The 17,374-nt window shown below is 53.9% G+C and overlaps 1 protein-coding gene across 1 annotated transcript; it reads right to left on the reverse strand.

Moving 5' to 3' along the window:
- Positions 1–1,901: 1,901 nt before the first annotated feature.
- Positions 1,902–7,903, reverse strand: Slc49a3 (solute carrier family 49 member 3). Its single transcript, XM_070021613.1, has 11 exons — positions 7,814–7,903; positions 6,024–6,182; positions 5,680–5,890; positions 5,448–5,524; positions 4,874–5,011; positions 4,649–4,765; positions 4,136–4,288; positions 3,751–3,908; positions 3,387–3,496; positions 2,441–2,708; positions 1,902–2,043 (listed from the first exon to the last, which is right to left on the reverse strand). Exons 1-11 carry the CDS (start codon positions 7,901–7,903, stop codon positions 1,902–1,904), a joined length of 1,623 nt encoding a protein of 540 aa, XP_069877714.1.
- Positions 7,904–17,374: the final 9,471 nt, after the last annotated feature.

Raw genomic sequence — 17,374 nt, forward strand, 5'->3', positions numbered from 1 at the left:
CCTCCACAGCAGCTAATGTCCCTGTCTCCTGGTTTGGAGTCCGCTGGCCTACCCCAGGGCCTGCTTTGTACACCTGGGCTGAGAATTTCCCTCCCCGCTTCCCCCTGTGTCTGCACATGGTGAGCCTGCTCTGGGATCAGGCTGGAGAATGGCAGGTGGGATGCTGCCTGGCAGGAGACACCTCCAGGGTCAAGGACAGTAGAGTTGGGGTATGCCCTCCCGTGAACCCCGGCCCTCCATATCTGCAATAGGCAGAATCAGTGTCAGGGACGATGCGCGGATGTCTTCCCCCAGGAGGCCTCGGGGCCTATCAACTTCACTGTGTTCCTGAACCTATTTGGAGAGAGGCTGAATGGTGACTTCCTGATGCTTCAACGGGCATGGAAGTCCTCGAGAGCCAGATACCTGCATGCTGCTTAAGGGTTACTAGGAAAAACCTAGGCATTTCACAGAAAAATCCATACTTTGCTACCACATGAAGTTTGTCAGCTACCTGGAAGCCACTCAAGGTCCCATACTCAGCTCCCATTATCTGAGCTGCTGGTGGCCTCCAGCTCCTGGAGGACTGGCCCCCAGCTGCAGACCTGGCTGGTGATGAAGACAGGGTCTTTCTGGGGCTCAGGTGTGGAAAGGCTTTCCAAGCAAAGGACACTGTGAGCAGTGTGTGGTGCCCTGGGGCAGGGTGGGACCCTAAAAGCCTCCTGTGGACAGGCACAGACACAGAGGCGGCCATCTTAAACATCTTCAAGATGCCCAACCCAGATGGCAAAGGGAGCATCCACAGGGAAGAGTGAGTCCCCTTTCACGGAGGGGCTGAGAGGGGCTGTAGCTCCGGATCCTACAGTCTGTCCCTTGGTCCTTACCCAGTGTGGGGCCTTGAGACACTGCCCAGGGACCACAAAGGCCCAGTTCTTAGGGTAGCCCTGCTCATGGGGGCCCCCATGGCACACTCAGTAATCGTCCCTCTGGCCACACTGTCTTTTGCCTTCTGCAGAGAACCTCTGGACTCTCATGTAGAGGGTTCCCCCTTGCTGAGCACTGGCGATGAGGGTAAGAATTCTGGTATCCTGGGTACTTGCTTCTGACTCCATCAGACACCTTCCTCCAGGCAAGACCCCAGGAGAGATGTGAGTCAGAGCGAGTGTAAGTGGAGGTGGGCTCTGTGCCTTCCCCCAAGGAGCTGCAGCTGCACTGATCACCCTTTCTCAGAACAGCCTAATTCAGCTCCTTCCCTCCCTTGCCTCAAACACCCGCTGCAGGACGACCAGATGAGAGCAAGTGACGTTTGTTCCGCCCCAGCCCCTCTTGGGGCTTGGAGGGAGGTGCCCACCTGCTCGAGACGGCAGGAAGGTGTGAGGGAAGCACCTGTCAGAACAAGCCCCTCGGATGGGTCTCCCACAAGGGCTGAAACCTCCAGCGCCGCTAGGTCAGGTCTGGACGTCACTCTGCAGCCAGTGTGATCTACTCCTCCAGCTTTGTGATCTCCAGGGCTTTCTAGAATCCCTGCCTCGGCCTCATATTGTACACTGCCCTCTCCCACATGCCCAAAAGCCCAAGCTCAAGGGCCACAAACGGTAATAGTGGAGGAAAGCTAGAGACGGGCAGGCCTGGGCCCAGCCTGTCTGAGAGGCCAGCATAGCCGTGGCTGGCCTGGCCCTAAGCTGCGGGCCCCCTCAGTCCCACACAGAAAGGAGCCGCTGCTGGCTGGAGTTAGGTTCCTGTATTTCAGCCGGTTCTGAGCAGTGGAGCCTGGCGAGTCTCTCACCCCGACTGCCACCCTTGCTCTCGGGTGGGTCAGATGCTAGAGATGACCTCTATGGACACTGAGGACAGCCCAGACTACAAGGTGCTGAGCCACGTGCTCACCCATGGGGGAGGGGGGCGGAGTGATTCTCCCACCCCTAGGGCTGTGGGCGGTTCAGTAAACACGGGTGTCCGCTGGAGGGAAGGGGCACGGGGTCCTCGCATTTTCGGTTGCCCTGCTGCTCCTCCACAGCCCAGCCTGGCCCTCCATCCTCCACATCCTCAGAACTGGGCTCAGGTCTGGTCACGGGTGAGCAGATGTGGAAAGGCTCTGGGGTGGGCGCATGGCAAGGCCCGCCCCAGTCTGGCTGTGCTCTGGCTCCTAGGACCCCTAACTTATGCAGCTCCCCGTCGGCCCGTGGCTGGTGACAGGGTGCCCCTTCTCACCCCGTTGCCTTGCACCGCCCCTCCCTACAGCAGCCACGGGTCTGGCCTGGGGAAGGTCCTGCCTGCCCAGAGAGCACCCAGGCGGCGGCACCCCCACCCCGGAGGGAAGTGGCCACCCCGCGATGCCTGGGCCTGTGCCAAGAACCTTGAGTCCACGGGTAGCTCACGCCTATCATCAAACCTACCTCTTCATGAGTCCATGTTAGCATAGCTGGCCCAGTAAGGTTGACCCAGGCTGCCTCTCCCTCACTGGATATCTCCAGTCACCATCTCTGCTAGTCCTGGGGGAAGAGGGCCAGGGGCAGGAGCTTCCTGTAGGATCCCAGCTAGGGATGCTAAGCTGGGAGCCTCCAGGGGCAACTCTGGAGTGGGCCTTGTGATCCTGGGCTCCAGGGTATTGGCCCTGGCTGGAGAGAGCCCTTCAGACTCAGCCTGCAGGCGCCGGTACGGGGTGTGGAAGAAGAGGACCAGGACACACGTGAAGACGGTGCACAGACCGGCCAGCAGCAGCAGGGACACTGGGGACACAAATACAGCTCTGTCCACAGACATCCAAGCAGCCAGAACCCCTGGCTACAGCTGAACCTGAGTGGGCAAAAGCCCCGTAGTTCTCACTCAGCTGACCTCGCTGGCCATGACCACAGAGCGGCCTGGAAACAGCCCTGTGCCCAGTCCTGCAGCCCTGAGGGTGTTTAGACTCAGACCTAAGCGCTGCAGCTCTGTGTTGCCAGGAGGAGGACTGGGTGGTGGAGCACCTGGCTCTGCCCACACCTCTGACCCTGTCCTCTCTGTCTGGGTTTCCTTCTGATGCTGTCTCCGGGCGTCCCCCTCTCTGTGTTTCTATCCCTGTCCCTCTGTGTGTGTCACTCTCGCCTCTCTTATCTATATGTTTGTCTCCTTTTCTCCCTCTCAGGTCTCTGCCTCTACTTCCCTCTATTTCCCTTTCTCTTTTCCTGGGCTGTAAGAAGCTCACTCGGGGTACGGAGGATGCGTTTATGTCAGGGTCTTTGGGTGACGCACATCAGCTGAGCTGTCTCTGGCCCTGCCCCACAGCACCCATGGTGCCCGTGCCCCCCCTCCCAAGGACAGCGAAGCGCATGAAGAGCTAGTGTTCTGGAGAGGAGGGTGCAGGGCTGTCCGGTTAGGCCGGGTCTCCTAGTGGCTGCTCTCGGGACGTGCATGGTGTAGACACTCACCAGTCCAGTCCAGCGATTCCTCGCCCTGCTGGCAGGTAGAGACAGATGGCTTGGCCCTCTTCACGGTAAGTGCTGTCAGCAGCAGCATGATGAGCGTTCCCTCCGCCTGCCTGCACACACAGGGCGCTCAGGTGAGCGGTGATACTGAACCAGCTACCAGAGCTGAGTGCCGCCGTGGGAGGGAGCCAACGCCGGTGCCACCATTTCCCCCGGAGCCAGCAGCTGGCCCCAGCCTGCACACAGCACTGGAAAGCAGGCAGGCGCCTTGTTTCGTGGAACAGGGGCTTGGGTCTCACAGCCTGGGCGGGACAGGAGGAGGTCCTCTGGACCCCAAGGGAAATGGCTAGGACAGATGGACACTCACCCCAGGACAAAGACCAGGCCTGCAGCCGCTCCTTCCCCCACAGGGAACGAGCACTCAACAGCCAGCTCCATGGCCACTGGTGCCACTGAGAACCCGAAGAGCCCACACAGGGCACAGATGGCCGCCAGCGCCACCTGCTGTTGCTGCAGCTGGGAGACCTGGGGGCGGCAGGGTGGCCGAGGGAAGGAGCAGTGGAAACCATCAGGTACGCTGCTCCCTGAGCTCCGGGACTGGCTGGCGCGTGAGCAGGGAGGCCTCATCCTACCCAAGGCCGCTCAGTGGGGAGCAGTCCAGCCGAAGTAAACGGCCTGCTAGGCCGAGCTGCCCCGTCCCACCCGCCCACACCACCCTGCCCCAAACACCTCTCCACACCGGGGGTGCTCACCAGGGCAAAGGCCACACAGGTCATGGAGGTGAGGCAGAGCCCTATCTTGGTGGCCTCAGTGAAACACTTGGTCCGATCTACATACAGTCCAAGACCCAGGGCACCCAGGATCCCGAACACGATGAAGAGAGCCCCACAGAGGCCTGAAAACTCCTGGAAGCAGGGAGGAGAGGGGGGATGGGAAGGGGGAGAAGCCAGTAGGGCTCCTCGGGGTCTATGCCATCACCAGGGCAGTGCCAGAGGCCCAGGAGGGAAAAGACCCTGGGCCGCCTGCCAGGGGAGGGTTCCTGCACTTTGCACCCATTCAGGGAAGGGCCTGACCCCTCCGGATGGCCTGTGGGACTTTGGTGTCTGTGCGCCCCAGAGCAGAGGTAGAAATATGTACCTCGCCCCACGGGCCGCGTGGAGGCAGAGGACACGGCATGGGGATGTGTGAGCAGCCAGGGTGCTGCCGTCAGGGATGCACACTGTGTGTGCAGCACGTTACCCCGGCGGAGACAGGACGGTGCTCACATTGGAGTAGCCATTGACACAGAGGATCTGCTCCAGGAGGGCTGAGAAGCTAGAGAAGACGCCGATGCCACCGCCAAAGCACACAGCCAGGATAACATAGGCCTTGTTCTGGACAAGCTGGAGAGGAAGGTGTCACTCAGCCCAGGAGCCCTGGAGCCCGGCGCCCGGGGTCCAGCCCAGGAGCACCGGAGCCCAGCGTCCAGCGCCAGCGTCTTCAGCACCCACCAGCTTGAGCCCTTGGATGAAGTCCTCTGAGGTGGAGCTGGCAGCCCCGGCGGAGGGTGGGGTGGGGGGTACACTCTCCCAGAGACAGGTGGTGGACAGCAGGCAGGCAAGGGCGGCGGGCCCGGTGTAGACACCAAGCTGGGGTGACAAAGCACCATATTGGCGTGCACATCCCACATCTCCAGCGTGCTCTGGGCCCAGGCTCGCTGCCCCCTTGCCAGCAACCACCCATCTTCCTCTGCAGAACTGCAGGCCCAGGAGTAAGCTGCCTGCTCCACTCTGGCCTGCTCCAGAGGCTTCACAGGGAGCTCAGCTCTCAGAATACTACCTAAAGACAACTTCCTTCTTGAAAATGGCAGGCTGCCCTCCTCAGCCTCCAGACTCATCCCCGATAGCCCCTTCACACGTATGTAAGAAACAGGTCATGCTGGTAGCAAGGGGTACACACATGTTCCTGTGTGTATACCATGCCTATGCATATCGCACATACAAGGACATTCATATGCACACACTAACACACACCGCATGTATGCCCACGCTATGCAGGAATACGTGCACCTCGTGAGCTGCTCACCATCACGGGGATGTCCTCTGCCTTCTTGACCAGGGCCGGTGACAGCACATTGGCCATAAGGATGCCGAGGGGGTTTGCTAGGTTGACAGACGTACAAAGAGCTGCATTAGTTCAGCCAGGAGAGGCCTTGGCCCAGCCTTCTTGGCTTAAGCCCAAGCTCAGGGGCAGAGGGGCCCTATACCCAGCCAGGGGCAAGGCTTAGGCCAGGCAGCAGGCTTCACCCTGGACTCACACATGGTGCCCAGCATGTTGGCTGTGGTTCGCTGATGCTCTGGGAACCACAAGGCAGCCAGCTTGGCTGGAGAGAAAATGACCAGAGTCTGGGCCAGGGCACACAGGCTCTGGCCACTCATGAAGAAGGCAAACGGACTGGGAATCCCAGCTAGGCCGGGCAGAGCACGCAGTACGCTCCCGGCAAAGTTCAGCCATGCACCCAGGATGGTCTGTGGGAGGGTCAGAGGTTGACAGCCAGCTCGGTCTTCCCAGCCCCAGCCCACCGCGGGAGACAGCCACCGCTCCCACCCCAAAGGCAGGGCCCCTCGCCCCAGAGCAGGCGTGCTGCCCGCTCTGACTCACAGCCACACGGAGTCCCACAGAGTCCACGACCCAGATGGCTGCCACGCCAAACGGGATGGACACCACAAGGTAGATCAGTGACAGCCAGTTGATCTGCTCCATGGACAGGAGGAAGTGCTGAGCGACGGTGTCCGCCACAGGGGCAAAGCTGAGCCACAGCTGGGATACAAGGCAGTCACCCAGGGAAAGAGCCTCTGCCTACCCAACTCTGCCCTGTTGCTCGTGGCCTCATGGAGTCGACCCAGGGAGGAGCAGGGGTACGGGCAGGTATACAAACACTGAGGGTATGACCTAACGTGAACTCTGTGTCCATCCTGCCATCCTGGGGGTGGTACCTGGGCAGGCCAGACAGCCTGCCTAGCAGTGGGCCAGCCTGTGGGAGCATGTGTGGCGGCCAGCAACCTGGCCAGAGCCTTCAGGGCTGACCACAAGCTCCACTAGGACCGATCTGACCCTCCACAGGGCCTGGGAGCCCAGCCACGGTAGGCGGCTGGGGCAGCTGTGGGCAGAGGAGGCTTCTACAATCATCACAGCAGACGGAGCCCAGGCCCACACAACAGGTGCCATTTGTATTTCATCAGGGAAGAAAAGGCCTTAATCAGTCTGCAGGCATTTTAATGCAGTGTCAGCCAGCAGTGCTGAAATCTTACCATACCTGCCCTCTAGACATCATCTCTACTCATAGGGCTGAGCTTCTAGGTCACCTCTGGACCTCCCCAAGCAGCGTATCAAGCTGCCAAAGTAGCTGCAGGGCCCAGATGCCGTTTTGTTTTTTGTTGTTGTTTTTGTTTTTTGTGGTTCTTTAAGAGGTTCCAGGGGCTGGGAAGGTGGCTCAGTGGTAGAGTGCTTGTCTTGCATGCATGAGGCCCTGGGTTCGATTCCTCAGCACCACATAAGCAAAAAGAAAAAAGCCGGAAGTGGCGCTCTGGCTCAAGTGGTAGAGCACTATCCTTGAGCTGAAGAGCTGAGTGACAGCGCCCAGGCCCAGAGTTCAGGCCCCACGATTGGACCCCCCCCCCGCAAAAAAAAAAGAGGTCCCATAGTGCTGGGTACCGATGGCTCACGTCTATAATCCTAGCTACTCAGGAGGCTGAGATCTGAGGATCACGGTTCAAAGCAGCCCAGGCAGGAATGTCCATGAGACTTTTTTTGTCAGTCATGGGGCTTGAACTCTGGGTCTGGGCACTGTCCTTGCGCTCTTCAGCTCAAGGCGAGCGCTCTACCACTTGAGCCACAGCACCACTTCTTTTTTTTTCTTTTTTGCTTATGTGGTGCTGCGGAATCGAACCCAGGGCCTCATGCATGTAAGGCAAGCGCTGTACCACTGAGCCACCTTCCCAGCCCCCATGAGACTCTTATCTCCAATAAACAACTAGGAAACCAGAAGTGGCACTGTGGCTCAAGTGGTAGAGCTCTAGCCTTGAGCTGAAGAGCTGAGAGACAGTGCCCAGGCCCAGAGTTCAAGCCTCATGACCGACCAAAAAAAAAAAGGTTGCACAGTGACCTACAGATTCATGTGGGCCAGGGAGCCAGGCAGCTGGACGGTGCCCAGGTCAGATGGTGGAGAGGCCATCGGGACCTGTGGGTCCTGGTCTGAAGCTGGGAACCTTGCAGGAAGATCTGCTTCCTGCTGGTTTCCCCAGTCACAGGCTCACCCGTGTCCTGAGGTCAGAATATTTTCCCCTTCCCCATCCAGGACAAGGCGCCGGATGGACACTGAACACAGAGCGCTGTGTCTTCGGGAGAGTGAACCCGGCGGCTCCCTGTGCCCGCCCACCTGCCGTCCATACCATGGCGTTGGAGAAGCTCAGCAGGCTGACCACCAGCAGGAAGACCCAGCGGCGAGCATAGGCCCGGTGGCCCTGTGGGGGGTCCTCCATGGTCCCTGTCCTGGCCAGCAGTGTGGAAGCAGAGCAGGACCGGCAGGCTCAGCACTGATGGCTCAGACTGCAGCCAGCCTCAGGGGTAGAGGGTGGGGTGGCGCATGTGGTGGGAAGGGCCAATGCTGCCTAGATCCTTCCAGGTTTCCCAGATCAAAATCCAGGCCAGGGTGAGGTCGCAGGTCCCCTCCCACAGGAACCACTCTTGTCGCAGGACACGCCCAGAGCCGTGTACCTAGGAAAGAAGACCTGAGGTCTCTCCACCCCATCGAACTCTGTGCTTCTCCAAAGCTCTCCCAAACCCGTGAGGTCAAAGAAAGCCAAAGGAAGAGGCCAGAGGCCAGCCTGGAAGAGGAGACCGGGGTCTATCTGCAAAGAGCTGCAAATCCCAGCAGTCCAAGAGGATGGTGGAGCTGAGGCCGGGGAGAGCAGAGCGTGTCTGTCCAGCCACGTTCCCCAGGAGCTGTCATGCTGCTTGAGGAGCAGCAGGGCAGCACAGGTGGACAAGCTTCTGTCTGTGTAGGAGGAAGTGGCCCCGGGCCTCTGTATTGCACCTGGCTCTCTGGGGAGGATCACAAACACCCGAACACTGCCCAGCCTCTGTGGGTTCGGGTGGAGTCTGGCCTGTCAGAGCTAGGAGCCAGTGAGGAAGTCTCTTGTTGCTCATCCCTGTTTTCTGTCTCTCAACGTGTACTTTGTTTTCAACCATACCCATCTAAATAATCATTGTGTGTTTCCAGCCTTTGATGTACTCTTGGGGGTTGTGATAGTCACCCATTTTAGGATAAGCCCTGTCCAACACAAAGGAAGATGAACATCATCCAGAGGTCTCCCCCCAAAAGGGCAGTACCACTCTCCAAGACCTCAAATGGAGTCCTATGGGTCTCTCCATCTTTGTCCCATCTTCTTGTGCTCCTCTTCCTCCTCATCGCCTGCTCCCTCCCACCCCTCCATCCACAGCCCCTTCCTCAAGACCAGGTCCTTACGTCTTCCTGCCCCACCTGGTCTGGGGGCAGAGAGAGGGCCACAGAGGCCTGACTATGGAGGGAGCTGGGTGGGTGGGACTCCGCCTCAGCTGTCAGCCTGGGTGGTGTCTGAGCCGGCTCGGGGCAGTCACTCAGCCTGGGTGGTGTCTGAGCCCGCTCGGGGCAGTCACTCAGCCTGGGTGGTGTCTGAGCCTGCTCGGGGCAGTCACTCAGCCTGGGTGGTGTCTGAGCCGGCTCGGGGCAGTCACAGTGATGCTTCTGCACAGTCACATCTCTGGTCAGCTGTCCCCACCCCACTCGATTCCATCCAAATCAACCAGCTGAATGTCTATAACCTGTCCAACAGGGAACATGTGGGGCCAAAATTAAATACATGACCTCAAAGAAAATTAAATACTCCAATAAACATAAACTTAACAAACAGATTTTTTTGGGGGGGGGTCCAGTCATGGGACCTGAACTCTGGGCCTGGGCGCTGTCCCTCAGCTCTTCAGCTCAAGGCTAGCACTCTACCACAGCGCCACTTCTGGCTTTTTCTGCTTATGTGGTACTGAGGAATCGAACCCAGGGCCTCATGCATGCAAAGCAAGCGCTCTACCACTGAGCCACCTTCCCAACTCTAGATTTTTTTTTTTTTTGGTGCCAGTCCTGGGGCTTGAACTCAGGGGCTAGGCACTGTCTCTGAGCTTTTCTGCTCAAGGCTAGCACTCTACCACTTGAGCCACAGTTCCACTTCTGGCTTTTCAGTGGCTAATTGGAGAGAAGAATTTCTTGGACTTTCTTACCCAGGCTGACTTTGAACCACGACCCTCAGACTTCAGTCTCCTGAGTAGCTCAGATTACATGTGTGAGCCACTGGTGCATGGCACAACACATGTTTATAGCAATTATATACTAAAAAATACAACACTAATGAAAAAATAAGACCTATGGAAAGACATACCATGTCTTGACTTGGAAAATAATAGATGTCAGTGTAAGCATTATGCCCACCTTTGGTCCTAGCTCCACCCAGACCTGAGCTCCTCCCAGCCCCGGAGTTCCTGCCATACAGCTGCCCAGACCCACCTGAGCTCCCACCCACCTCACTTCCGGCCCCCAGACCCTCCTGCTACCTGGATAGGGATGGTGCCACGTGCTCCCTCTGTGGGAAATACGGCTGCTCTGATAGCCTGCCTGCCTCCACGAGGTGAGGACCCACGGTGGGCATAATGCTTTCCTTCAGTCCTCCCTACGTTGATCTAATGTATGGCTTTAATCAGCTCCTAGCAGAAGGTTTTTGTATGCATATACTGGGGAAAATATTTTCAAACCACATATCAGATGAAGGCCTCTAGGGCATATAACTCAACAGTTTAGAAAATAGATCAAAGACACAATGAATTATAAGAAGAGGGTAAACAGATTGCAAATAGAGATGAATTATGAAGTTCATTAGCAACTAGGAAAATGCAAATTGAACCCACAATGTGATATGATCACACACTTTTGGGAATGGCTAAAAGAGCAACAGCCAGGTGCTGGTGGCTCACGCCTGTAATCCTAGCTACTCAGGAGGCTGAGATCTGAGGATTGAGGTTCAAAGCCAGCCCAGGCAGGAAAGTCTATGAGACTCTTATCTCCAATAAACCACCAGAAAACTGGAAGTGGAGCTGTGGCTCAAATAGTAGAGCACTAGCCTTGAGCTGAAAAGCTCAGAGACAGTGTGCAGGCCCAATTCTAGCAACTGAGGAAACTGAGATCTGAGGATTAAGGCTCAAAGCCAGAAGCCAGAAGTAGCACTGTAGCTAAAGTGGTAGCCTTGACCAAAAAAAATCTCAAGGACAACATCCAGACCCAGTACAATCAGACAGACAGACAGACACACACACACACACACACACACACACACACACACACACACACATACACACACACACACAACTTAGAAATACCCAGATGTCCTTTAGTCAATGCGTAGTTATGCAAACAGTTCATTGCACAATGGAATATTACTCAGTAGGAATGTCAATGGTACTAGCAACAGACTAGGTGCAGCTGCAAGTAATTTGGCAGAGTGAGACAAAAAACAGCCAGTCCTAAAAGCTACATTGCTAGGGTTCGGGTATGGCTGACAGACTGCCCAGGGCCGTGGGCTGGAAGCTTGGTCCTCCTCTAGCAATGCTGAGGTGGAGGGAACTTTAGGAAGAAGGGTCTAGTGAGAGTTCTCACTGGCATCCCTGTGATGTGCTGCTAACTATAGTAAATGTGGTTCTACAGAAACAATTGTTATGTCTGTAATCTAGTGACAGGGGAGGCAGAGACAGGATCATGGTCCCAAACTGACCCAGGCAGAAGTGCTACCTAAAAATAAGCAAGAAGGAAGAAAAGAAAGACAGGGAGGAAGAAGGACGGAAGGAAGAAGTAATGAAGGAAGGAAGGAAGGAAAGAAAGAAGGAAGGAAGGAAGGAAAGAAGGAAAGAAAGAGAGAGACAAAGAGAAAAAGGAAGGAAGGGGACTTGAGATGTAGATGGAGTGGTTAAACATTTGTCTAGCAAGTGTAAGGCCAAAAGTACAGTCAGGAAAGGGAAAAAAGAAAGAAAGAAGGAAGGAAAGAAGGAAAAGAAAGAAAGAAAGAAAGAAAGAAAGAAAGAAAGAAAGAAAGAAAGAAAGAAAGAAAGGAAGGAAGGAAGGAAGGAAGGAAGGAAGGAAGGAAGGAAGGAAGAAAGGAAGGAAGGAAGGAAGGAAGAAAGAGGAAGCCCAACCCTCCCCCCCTGACCTTGGCTTCTTTTAGGTGAATTTTTTTTTTTTTTTGGTCAGTTGTGGGTCTTGAACTCTGGACCTGGGTGCTGTCCCTGAGCTTTTAAGCTCAAGGCAAGTGCTCTACCACTTGAGCATAACACCACTTCTGGTTTTCTGGTGGGTGATTTCATGGACTTTTCTGCCCAGGCTGGCTTTGAACCACAATCCTCAGATCTCAGCCTGAGTAGTTAGGATGACAGGCGTGAGCCACTGGCGCCTGGCTTTTTGAGGGAATTTTTACCAAGACCTTGATCTTTGAGCCTGTGGAACTGTGAACTAAACAAATCTCTCTTACAAAGTTACCAGCCTTAGCCATTTCGTTATCATAACAACAATGGACTAACAATGCATTCAGGTCACCTTCTTGGAAAGATCTTTACAACTGGAGCACAGCTTGGAGGCTGTCAGCCCTGACTAAAGGCATGGGGACCGAGCAGGGTGGCGGTGGGGGCTGCAAAGGCATCACAGGAGGGCATTCCAAGAGTTGGGGTTCTGCACCCTCACCATGGTGGGGGCCTAGGGGCCTGCACACAGAACATGTTTGGGAAGCTAAACCCAGGCACTAGGGATCAAGAGGGCCGCGGTGGCCTCAGCCCCGTGTGTGGCTGCCACGCACCCCGCTGCGAGAGCGGCTGCCCTCCCCCCAGGAAGGGTGCTAGTGAGTCCACACCATCTGAAACAGCCTGATTCTAAGAAACCCCTTAACAAGAAACATCTGTCCATTCATTTGGAAATGACGACTTTCCACCCTGGCTTGTGCTGTATCAACGCCCTCAGCCCAGCATCTTGGATCCAGGCCTAGCATCGTGTATGGAACGTGACCTCCGCAGGGACTTGTGCACACTGGGGTAGCCACATCGTGGGGTCGTGGTGACCCCACTCAGCTTCCTGGTGACTTCTTGGGAATCACTCCAGGGCCCAGTTTAACATCTAACTCTCACTTATGGCTAAAGCTGTGGTTCAGGGTGTGTGTGTGTGTGTGTGTGTGTGTGTGTGTGTGTGTGTGTGTGTGTGTGCCTATGCGCACGTGCTTGGGTTTGCGTGAATGTAAGGCCTCGTGCCAGGACCTCTGGCCCCTTTTTTCACACTGCTTATTCTGAGATAGAGTCTCACTGTTTCCCAAATGTATCCATGGCCTCTCATTTCACTCTTCTTCCTCTCCTCCTCCTCCTCCCTCTCCTCCACCTCTTCCTCCTCCTCCTCCTCCTCCTTCCCCTCCTCCTCCTCCTCCTTCCCCTCCTCCTCCTCCTTCTTCCCCTCTTCCTCCTCCTCTTCCTCCTCTTCCTCTTGTTTTTGGTGACAGTCCTGGGGCTTGAACTCAGGGCCTTTTTTTTTGCTCAAGGCTAGAGTTTCAGTAGAGCTCCACTTCTGGCTTTTTGGAAGTTCACTGGAGATTAGGGTCTTATGGAGTCTCCTGCCCTGCTGACTTGGAAGATTGATCCTCCGATCTCAGCCTCCTGAGTAGTGTGACAGACACCCTCCGCATGGCTGGGGCGACAGCACACCACCCTGTCCAGCTACGGGTTGAGAAGGAGTCATGGAACTTTCACCATCCCAAGCATCTCAGCTTCCTAATTAGATAGGATTACAGGCGTAAGGCCTTGGCACCCAGCTCTCAGTCAGACTTTACCCGCATTCCAAACTAACATTAAGCGGGTTTCTTGGGTTAATGTCTTTCCTAAACAGTATCCTGTTCAACATTGAGCAATTGAGAGCTGTTTTGCCACAACAGAGAAGCTACTATTTCTGGACTGATATATTTTACGCTAAGGGGCTTGTTACTTAGTTTTCAATCGGTCCAGAGCATGAGAGCAGGAGTCTGTCCATCCATCCCAAAGCCTGAAGGGCCCGTACAGGCCCTGAGAAAACACAGGTGGTGGGAGGAGGGGCCACTTCGCTGTGCAGGGCCTGCAGGCACGTCCTTGTGGGCATACCCCCTTGCTGAGCAGCTGTGCGGAGCTTCCTGGCCAGTCTGGTCCCAGCCACACAGCCTGCCTCCCCAGAATATCTGCCTGATGACGCACCTGTGCCTCCTCCGCCCCCGCTGGGGCCGGGCTGCGGAAGCCTACACACAGCACCACCTGGCAGGGTCCAAACCAGTCGGGATCCACATTCTCAGCCTGCCTTAGAGACGATGAGGCATTTCATCCTCATGGATCCGGAGGAGATGCAGTTCCAAACAGTTCAGCAACCGTCGTCGGAATGTCGACCTGCTTATTTGTTTGGGACGCTCTAATCTCTGTGGCCTGGGCTCCAACTGGTTCCACAGAGAGGACCCAATGCATCTTCCTCCTCGCTTCCCTGGAGCCAACAAGGCCGTCCCCTCCTACAGCCCACAGGACTGCATGGTTGTCAGTCCCTACCCTCAGACCATTCTTTCTTTTATCTGGTACCAGGACTTGAACTCAGGGCCTCGAGCTTACACACACATAGTGCTCTACCACTTGAGCCACATCTCCAGCACTGCTTTTTGCTGTTTATTTTAGAATCTAGGGAACTTTTCTGCCTGGGCTGATCTGTTTTCTGAGTAGTTAGGACTACAGCCATGAGCCACCAGTCACTAATCTCTTTAAGGGGTAAAAGACTTGGCTTTCTCATTTTTTGTGTGTATAGTGTGAAATGGACAACTTTCTGTATATGTATGGTGCAAGGTGTGTCTGTGTGTCTTTTCAGTGCTCAGGACTAAATTGCGAGTCTCCAGCATGTGAGGTAAGTGCTCTGCCACTGAGCTGAGCTGCACCTTAGCCCCTATATCTAATTTTTTGTGTAGAGTCTGATGTTCATCTAGGCTGCACATGAATATGTAATGATTGATGTCCAGTGTATTGTTCCTGTATTTGTTAGGCTATATAGGTTTTGGTGTGTGGTATAAGATGGATATTTAATTTATTGTATATGTGATATAAAACAATTCCCTGTGGGTATTTTTGGTTATTTTAAATGGACACCTACTTTTTTTGGTACCACTTCTGGGATTTGAACTCAGGGCCTGGTCACTATCCCTGAGCTTTTATTGCTCAAGGCCAGTGCTCTACCACTTGGGCCACAGCTCCACTTCAGGCTTTTTGGTGCTAAATTGGGGATTAAAGACTCACAGACTTTTTCCTACTCAAGCTGGCTCTGAACCACAATCTTCAGATCTCAGACTCCAGAGAAGCTGGGATTACAGGCGTGAACCACCAGGGCATCTAATTTTTGTAAATGTTAAAATGAAGTAATACAGGGCTGGGAAGGTGGCTCAGTGATAGAGCGCTTGCCTTGCATGCTTGAGGCCCTGGGTTCCATTTCTTAGCACCACATAAACAGAATAAAAAGTCAGAAGTGGCGCTGTGGCTCAAGTGGTAGAGCGCTAGCCTTGAGCTGAAGAGCTGAGGGGCAGCGCCCAGGCCCAGAGTTCAGGCCCCACAACTGAAAAAAAAAAAAAAAGATGAAGTACTACATGTAATTTTTTTCCATATGCTTGTGATGTAAGTAGGAAAGCAAGAACTGGAAGGGCCTGAGACTTTGCTCTGCTCACCAGCTCAGCCAGCCCGTCTTAGCTTCACACTTGCAACAGGGAGCGTAAGAACCCTGGGTAGAGACAAACCGTTTACCCACCAAGTGCCAGTTCTACAGCCCGTCTGCACAGGGCAATGCAGACAGCCCCTACATGTGCAGTGGGGGGTACTGAGGGAAGCCCTGAAGTTAGGGAAGTCTTTTCTTCTTAGGGCTGCTGGTCAACCCATCTTCCTTGCAGAGAGAGTCTGTGTCTGCCCTGGACTGTTTACCACTCTTATCCAGGGAAGGGAGGGGTCATCTTTTCTCCTAGTTGGTCTCCAGAAGTGGGGATTCTCAGCGTCTGGCCCCATGTCTCCTAGGCTGAACACTCAGAAGGTGGTCAACACCATCCTGCCCCGTGGGCTGGGACCATGCAGTGTTTCCTCCCCCAGGACTCCACCTGAGCGGAGCATCTGTGTGTGGGACTGGCCCCAGTGCTGAGTGGAACAAAAGGGTATGTGTGAAGTGTGACCCACATGTCTCCCCTAGTTGTGTAAGAGACAGGTGGTTTTCTTTTCTTTATCCAATGTGAAATTGATATCTAATTTTTTCCTGTGTGGTATAGCTTAATGATTTTGTTATGGGTTAGTTACCAAATATATTGGGATATGTTGCAAGTGGCTATGTTGGTGTGTGCAGGATAATGTGCATGCATATGTGTGTGTTTGGGTGTGGGTGTGCTATATGTAAGTAATAGTTTGCTTACGGTATGAAATACCTCTCTCACTTTTTGGTATACATGGTGAAGAGCAAATGTATTACTTCATATGTGGGTTGAGATGGATATCTGCTTTGTGCTGGTGTGAGATGCTTAGTTACTGTACTGTGTGATTATGCTAAGTTACCTAACATTACAGTGGTCCCCAAAGGGTAAACATACAGCACTTGCATTTTTTATCAGTCCTAAGTATTTTGTAGTTTCCTTTGCAATTTTCTGAGATAGCAGCTTTATTGAGATATAATTCACTCATTTAAAGTGTGTTACAAGTTATTAGATTACAAGCTAATCTTTTTGTGTGTGTGTGTCATGGGCTTGAACTCTGGGCCTGGGCGCTGTCCCTCAGCTCTTCAGTGCAAGGCGAGCACTCTACCACTTGAGCCATAGTGCCACTTCTGGTTTTCTGGTGGTTTATTGGAGGTAAGAGTCTCATGGACGCCAGGTGCTGGTGGCTCATGCCTGTAATCCTAGATACTCAGGAGGCTGAGATCTGAGGAATGCGATTCAGAGCCAGCCCAGGCAGGAAAGTCTGTGAAACTCTTATCTTCAATAAGCCACCAGAAAACCAGAAGTGGTGCTGTGGCTCAAGTGGTAGAGCTCTAGCCTTGAGCTGAGAGCTGAGGGACAGCGCCCAGGCCCAGAGTTCAAGCCCCACGACCAACCAAAAAAAAAAGAAAAGAAAAGAAAAAATCTCACAGACTTTCCTGCTCGGGCTGGCTTTGAATTGTGATCCTCAGATCTCAATTTCCTTAGTAGCGAAGATTACAGGCATGAGCCACTGGCACCCGGCAAGCTAATCGATTTTAGTGGAACTATCACTGCCACCAATTTGTAGCATCATGCCATTCCAAAAATTTGTCCTTATTAGCAATCCCTATCACCCCGAGCAACCACTGCTCTGCCTTCTGTCTCTATGGACTTACCTATTCTGAGCATCCATATAAACAGAACCCTCTAACACATGCCCCTCCATGCTGGGTCTTCACTCATACAGTGCTTTCAAGGCTCATCCATGTTGTAGAATTTATTAGCCCTTCCAGGTACTGCCAAATATTTCCATTTATGGGTATACATTTATCAGATGAATGGCACTGGACTTGTTTTCACTTTGGAGCTATTATGAATACTGAAACTCTAACCTCTTAGGTGTCAATTTTTGTGTGGACATTTGTCTTTGTTTTTCCCTTTGATCTGACTCAGATGTCAACCTTATGTTTAATCTTTTGAGGCGCTATTTTACAAAACAGTTGCACTACTTTACATTTTCTTCAATTATGGATGAGTTCCTATTGTTCTTCATCTTGTCAACACATTTCTGTCTTTACTTACAGCTGTCCTACTAGGTGTGAAGGTGTCTTCTGGGAATTTTGATTTGCACTTCCCTGATGGCTGATGTTGAGCATCTTTTTCTCTCTCTCTCTCTCTTCCTTCTCAAGGCTTAAACCACAG

This window comes from Dipodomys merriami, unplaced genomic scaffold (genome assembly GCF_024711535.1).
Source record: "Dipodomys merriami isolate MVZ:Mamm:240054 unplaced genomic scaffold, mDipMer1.0.p SCAF_143, whole genome shotgun sequence".
NCBI classification, from domain to species: domain Eukaryota; kingdom Metazoa; phylum Chordata; class Mammalia; order Rodentia; family Heteromyidae; genus Dipodomys; species Dipodomys merriami.